Source organism: Lathyrus oleraceus, chromosome 5, assembly GCF_024323335.1.
Source record: "Lathyrus oleraceus cultivar Zhongwan6 chromosome 5, CAAS_Psat_ZW6_1.0, whole genome shotgun sequence".
NCBI classification, from domain to species: Eukaryota; Viridiplantae; Streptophyta; class Magnoliopsida; order Fabales; family Fabaceae; genus Lathyrus; species Lathyrus oleraceus.
This window is the reverse complement of record NC_066583.1, coordinates 227,710,984-227,718,050: the sequence shown is the minus strand read 5'-3', so window position 1 is coordinate 227,718,050 and position 7,067 is coordinate 227,710,984. Positions and strand designations below refer to the sequence as shown.

Below are 7,067 nucleotides of genomic sequence, written 5' to 3'. Positions count from 1 at the left end.
ATAATATGCCAAGGATGGTGTATGAATATCTCCTGTAATGACTTTGAATGTATATCTCCTTAAACAGTTCAAAATATTCAATTACCGGATCTTAAAATTGTTTCCTCCTAAGACCTCAGAGGGAAACCTTTGATCATTCATTCTAATATCTAAGTCCTTATGCGATTATAATGAAGCCAAGCAATACAAGTTAATAAGATAAAACCGGTAACCATATGGTATCCCTAGCCCTAGGTGATATCTACTATAGTTTCACTATAAAAAAACCTTAACAATTGCAATCCCATAAATTATTAATCATATAACCATACTTATTTTTTTGATAAAGAAAGCATTACAAACATTGCACAGTGAAATTGACAACAAACATCATATATTAAGGAAATTATCAATTCATAGTCATTACACGATCAATTCAGGGGCACCCCCTGGCATTGGGGGGTTTAGTCACTCATATTATTCAAATAAGATACAATATAAAATTTAGACATTACAAAAGTAAGGGAATCCCGTTGATCTTCAATCGCATCCGCTCTCGAAGGACCTCCGTTCTTCACCGCTCTTGATCACTTCAATCTTTATCGTATTAAATCTCTCCTGTGTAAAAAGTCTTTTTCTCCGTATTCAAAAATCCCCTAAATAGTTCCTCATCAAATATTTGATGTAGCAAAAGTCCAAAATCCCCTCAGGGATCAGCCATGCCAAAATACAGCAAAAATTGGAAAATGAGTTGTCCAAGCCAACACTGGTCGTGTCAGGTAACACGACCAGCTGTGTTGGTTGTTTGGTTGCAAGGGTCCAACACGCCCCTTCTAGGGTGGCTGACATGGGCCGTGTCAGCTGACACGGGCACCCGTGTCAGCTCCCTGATTTTGGCCCTGGCTCCTCTTCTCTTAACACGGGCCATGTTGGGAAACATGGGTTGCTGTGTCAGGGCTACTGTATCGTCAAATTTCTTCTTTCGACGAGCCTAGAACATCCGATTCTCTTGGCGAGTCCTTCGGTATTCTTGCTTACACCTGAAACCAGTAAAACTACCACAAGGAGACATAAAATGGAGTATAATGACGCAAACCAAAGATAATCAACAAACTAAAATAAAAATGCAAACATCTAATTTACTAAACAGAATAACAAAACAAGTAGAATAATATGTTACCGACTTCGTGAAATTTTGTCGAATGAGTGTTAGAAAACAAGTAGAATTGGAGACCGATCACAACCCCAAACTTATCTCATTGCTTTTCCTCAATTGATGCTCGAGACATTAGGACGATCACCCCCAAATTTTGCATCCACAATGCTATTGTGATCCTTCAAGATTCCCTGTTCATTTTTTGTTCACTTTTTTACTCTATCCCAACTTCTGACTTTCGCTACACTTTCACATTGACGTACCTTCTAACATGTAGCTTTTCACACTCTCACCAAATCTCTCAAGATCAAAGTGTTTTCACTCAAAAATAGAGCATGCAAAGTTAACTCTTAGTTTTGAATAACAAATACCTTCATAACAAAAACACACAACGCCCACTATTCGAGGGATTTTTAGGTTGTAATGGGGATAAGGTGCAAGGTGGGGAAACTAACAAAATAAAAGGGGAAAAACTAGAGGTTCATGCTCAGAGTCCGTCTTGCTACCCTCGTAACTATGTTCAATCTTTCAATCAAGAGGTTTTTCTTTTGGGCACCGTTCTTGTTAGGATTCATTGGCTCTTATTTTTCTCTTCTTTTTTATGCACTCTTTTGAACATGCTTTTTTCCAACCTCAATACTTCTAGATAAGTGTTTCATGATACTTCTCATAATTTTGATTTCTCTCTTTTTTTTTCTTATGAAGTTTCGTACTTTTCTATTTTTTATGCACGTATCTAGTCTTCATCGGTGTCCCTAAAAAAATGAAGAAACCCCAAACTTAGGATTTTCCACAGATCTGAGGTCAACAACACTTATCCAAGTAAGGTACTGTAGTGTTTGGGCTTACGGTTATTTATAATGTTTAAACAACAAACAAAAGGAAATAATCCTAGAATTGGGTGAACGAAGGGTAATAATGGAGGTTTGGCTAGAAAGGCTCAGGGTTAAAACAAAAAAAATTGCCTCAGTGTGTACATGTGTGTTATGAAATTCCAACATCTATTACGCAAACTCAGAGAGACGGAGACATACCTGAAAAGCTCTCATGATGACAAGTGTTTGGCCTTTTTGTAGTTCTCACCATGTTTGGTATAGCTTACAGGTTTCCAAGATACCTCTCAGTGTGATGTAGCTTCGTCTTCGCTTCGGGTATAGAGTATTCCGGTGTAGTCCAATGACAGAGAATCACGTCTGACTATTCAGATCGATGACATCAACTTTCGGGGGTTTCCAGAAGAGCAAGTAGAGGAGTGTGTCTTTCATCTAATCTATTGCTCCATGGGGAAACACTCTGTGAACTAAAAATGGACCCGACAATATGGATTTCAACTTTCTCGGAAAGAGTTTTATCCTGTAATTAAAGAAAAGCCCCAGTTGTCCCTCGAAAAACTCCTTTCTCTATAGCTTCTGATCGTGCCATTTTTTTGTCTTCTCCTTATAGAGTTTGACATTCTCATAGGCTTGATTCCTAAACTCTTCTAACTCATGGAGCTGAAGAATTTGGGATTCACTAGCTTTGGCAAGATCATAATTTAAGAACTTGGATGCCTAAAATGCTTTGTGCTCCAACTCTAGTGGCAAGTGACAAGCTTTACCGTAAACTAACTGACAGGGAGACATACCTATGGGCGTTTTGAATGTTGTTTTGTATGCCCATAGTGCATCTTCTAACTTCACTGCCCAGTCTTTTCAAGATGCACATACACTCTTTTCCAGTATTTTCTTTATCTGCCTGTTGGACACTTCGACCTGGCCACTCATTTGCGGGTGATACGGAGTGGCGATCTTGTGTTTAACATTATATTTCTTCAGCAGATTCTCCATCAGTTTATTTAAAAATGAGTACCTTCATCACTGATAAGTGCTCTCGACACTCCAAATCTCGAAAAAATATTATTCTTCAGAAAGGTCACAACCACTTTAGAATCATTGGTGGGCAATGCCACCACTTCCACCCACTTTGATACGCAATCCACTGCTACCAAGATGTAATTCTTTCCAAATGAGGATGGAAACGGCCCCATGAATTCCATTCCCCATACATCAAACAATTCAAATTCCAGCATAGCATTTTGTGGCATTTGATTTCTCTTAGAAATATTCCCTGTTCTTTGACATCTGTCGCACTCCTTGACTATGTATTGGGCATCTTTGAATAGTGTGGGCCAATATAGACCTGACTGAAGGACTTTAGCCATTGTTCTATCACCACTGAAGTGTCCTCCATAATCCGAGTCATGACAAGCTCTGAGTACATCCCTTTGTTCCTCTTCCGGGACGCATCTTCTGACCAGCTCATCTACTCCTCTCTTGTATCGGAATGGGTCATCCCACAAGTAGAACCTGCAATCATGGACAAACTTTTTCTTCTTGTTAGAATCAAAATCATTAGGGATTACACCCCTCGCCAAATAATTCGCATAGCCTGTGAACCACGGGATACCAATGACAGCGATGATGTGTTCATCAACGAACTCATTCTTTATCGGTCTCTTCTCTTCCTTTTCTTCAATTGGTGACATTTGGGATAAATGATCCTCTACTGTGTTTTCACATCCCCTTTTGTCCCTAATCTCTACATCAAATTATTGGAGGAGTAAGATCCACCTGAGAAGCCTCGGCTTAGAATCCTGTTTAGCAAACAAATATTTCAAAGCAGCATGGTCAATATAAACGATAACCTTTGATCCTAACAAGTATTACCTGAATTTGTCAAATGCATAAACCACGGCCAATAACTCTTTCTCAATAGTTGCATAGTTCATCTCTACAGGGTTTAGCACATGACTAGCATAGTAAATGACATGTAGCAACTTCTGTCTTCGTTGTCCTAGAACTGCCCCTACAACAATATCACTAGCATCATACATGATCTCAAACGAAGACTAAAACCTAAAACGAGGAACATGCATGCCAAAGAAGTTTATGAATTCAAGACATAAGCGTTATGCATATATTTTTGTGAAAATGATGTAGTAGTCAAATGTGTTGAGACTTGATTATTAGTATATAAGTGGGTGCTGTTTGGTTCATTTTGAAACCAAAAATAAAAATCGAAACCAAAAAATAAAATCATGGGGGATTCGACGATGGAATCAGGTGCTGGTAGTAGTGGTGGTCTGACAAAGTTCCTGGTAAAAACTCTTCAGTTGGTTGATGATCCATCTACTGATGATATAATATCATGGAGTCCAAACAACAACAGTTTCATTATTAAGGACACTATTGAATTCGCCAAGAATTTTCTTAAAAATTATTTCAAACACGAAAATTTCTCCAGTTTCGTTCGTCAGCTCAATACATATGTACGTAATATATTCTTTTACTCTTTGAATTATTATTCATAAACCTCAATTATCTTGTTTTATTTTTCAGATATATTTTTTTAACAATTTCATTTGTCATTTTTAAATTGTGGTTCATACTTTGAATGAGAATCTCTTCTGTCTCTAGGATTTTTATTTAGGCTATATCGATTGAGATGGTTTTTGCTAATTTATTTATGGTTCAATATCAGGGATTTCACAAAATAAATCATGACAAATGGGAGTTTGCTAATGAATATTTTCGAAAAGATCAATATTATCTTCTTAGTAATATTCGCCGCAAGAAAACTGTTCACCGTCACTCTCGTGGAGAAGTAGAAAGGTCTACATTTGAAAAAGAAATTGAGAAACTTTCTAATGAAAAAGCCTCAATTGAATTAGATATTTCTAACTTCAAGCAGAAGATGCCAGCTAAAAAGCTTCATGTCGAAAATCTAATGCAAAGATTAGAAGCATTGGAGAAAAGGCATAATAATTTGAAGAACTCATTTGAAATGATTCTTCAAAATCCTATATTGGTTGAAAAAATGAATAAGAAAATTGAGTTCATTTTTTCCTTAAGGTTTTCCAATAAAAGACCTTTTCCTGATGTTGCTGAAAATGCTTTTGTTGAGAATGATAGCTACAATGGAGCTCTGAAAGTTGGAAATAGTATGACTGATAATGATAGCAACTTGGGGTTGATGGAAGTTGGAAATGATTTTACTGACATTGATACCAATTATGAATTTTTGAATTTTGAAGATATTTTTGATGAGAATGGTAACAACTTTGAATCTATGGAAGAGGGAGAAAATGCACATCATAAGGTTATGGAAAGAAACGCAAACAACAACAACTTTTGAATTTGCATTTGGCAAAGTGTTTAAAATAAAAAAGGTGATGGTGGAAGAATATTTTCAATAGAAATTTGAATGCAGTTACAAATAACTATTTGTGAAAATATGATGTAAATAAAATTTCAATCTATAAAAAATAATCCAAGGATCAATAAAAAAAGTGTTTGGGGTATTTTTTATTCAAAAAGTACAGTATTTTTTAATAGCGTTGATTAATTACTTTTGTGATATTTTTAAGTGATAAAATAATTATTATATTTTAAAATAAAAATATAGAAGGATAAAATCAAATGTTCTCTTCTAAAGGATAGTAATGTGTTGTTTTTAGAGAAAATTTGTAGTGTTTTCTCAATTTGTACCTTTGTGATTTAGATATGGCTCCAATAAACCTGTCATTAACAATATATATATATATATATATATATATATATATATATATATATATATATATTATATATATATTATATATATATATATATATATATATATATATATATATATATATATATATATATATATATATATATATATATATATATATATATATATATACACACGCACACGAATGGGGATCAACTTATTTCAAGAGTAAGTTTTTTAACTTACTCCAAATCATAGCATTTAAATTAAATCTAATTTAATAGTTAATTAAGTAAAAATACTAATTAAACATTATATTAGATTCAATTTAAATGCTATGATTTGGAGTAAGTTAAAAAACTTTATTCTTGGAGTAAGTTGATCCCATATATATATATATATATATATATATATATATATATATATATATATATACACACACACACACACACACATACGGAATAGAGGTAGGGGCAGAAAGTCTTTTTCCTTGCGTTAAGCCGAAACCTATCTTACATCAAATTGTTTATTATGGGGAGGCGACTGAGGTGTGTGGGACAATAGTCCCCTGTGGTACAACTCAGGAGTATAATTGTAAATTTAATTGTAGTATTATATATTGCTTGTGTTCATTGTCTTGACATTTGTTTCTTTTATCTTTTATATTGATTGATATTCTAACAATTTGCTTCAAATGACGACTAACCCCCGTGTGAATTTGAGGAAGGTTTAACGGGACAATTAGTTTTGGGTTATGTAAAAAAAGGGTTAAGGACTTGTTGGCTCAACAAATTTTGTGTGAGAGAAAACTAACTGACAAGGAGGATACCGATTGGGAACAAATGAAGGAGAATGCTTATGTATTGATTCACGTATGTGTTTTAGACGAGTTGATGTATAAATCTTGGAACTAATGACATAGAAAGAGGTTTGAGAGAAATTGGAGAGTCAATATATTTTAAAGATGTTGATGAACAAATTGTTTGTGAAACAAAGACTATACAATTTGAAGATGGATGAAGGATCTGATTTGCAATAACATGTCGATGTCTTCAAAAACATAATCACTGATCTAGAAGCTTAGGGTGAAGATTGATGATGAAGATAAGGAAATTATCCCAGTGTTCTCATTACCATGTTCTTATGACAACTTGGTGACTATCTCTTACCTACGAAAAATACATTATCATTCTTGATATGATTATAATTACACTTTTGTCTTATTCAAAAAAAGAAAAAATGTAGAAGAATGAATTCAAGGTGACAATCTGTCTGTGAATGAAAGTCAAGATCGTGGATGGAATAAGGGTAAAGTAGGTTATGTAACGAAGTGGTCTAAATTTAATAATCAGAAAGCAATTGAATTTTACAATTGCAAACATATTAGGCATTGGAAGATGGATTG

General features: G+C 34.4%; 2 protein-coding genes across 2 annotated transcripts; one reads left to right on the top strand and one right to left on the bottom strand.

The window, feature by feature from the left end:
- Nucleotides 1–2,969: 2,969 nt before the first annotated feature.
- On the bottom strand, nt 2,970–3,335 carry LOC127079891 (uncharacterized). Its single transcript, XM_051020245.1, has one exon. The coding sequence runs from the start codon at nt 3,333–3,335 to the stop codon at nt 2,970–2,972; it is 366 nt and encodes a 121-aa protein (XP_050876202.1).
- Nucleotides 3,336–4,211: 876 nt separating this feature from the next.
- LOC127079890 (heat stress transcription factor A-5) lies at nt 4,212–5,308 on the top strand. Its single transcript, XM_051020244.1, has 2 exons — nt 4,212–4,442; nt 4,655–5,308. Exons 1-2 carry the CDS (start codon nt 4,212–4,214, stop codon nt 5,306–5,308), a joined length of 885 nt encoding a protein of 294 aa, XP_050876201.1.
- Nucleotides 5,309–7,067: the final 1,759 nt, after the last annotated feature.

Excerpts from the sequence above, each read along its gene's own strand:
- LOC127079891 (XM_051020245.1), bottom strand. The coding sequence starts at position 3,335 with ATGGCTAAAGTCCTTCAGTCAGGTCTATATTGGCCCACACTATTCAAA.
- LOC127079890 (XM_051020244.1), top strand. The coding sequence starts at position 4,212 with ATGGGGGATTCGACGATGGAATCAGGTGCTGGTAGTAGTGGTGGTCTG. Across the intron at positions 4,443-4,654 it reads TTCGTCAGCTCAATACATAT|GGATTTCACAAAATAAATCA; the intron begins GTACGTAATATA and ends GTTCAATATCAG.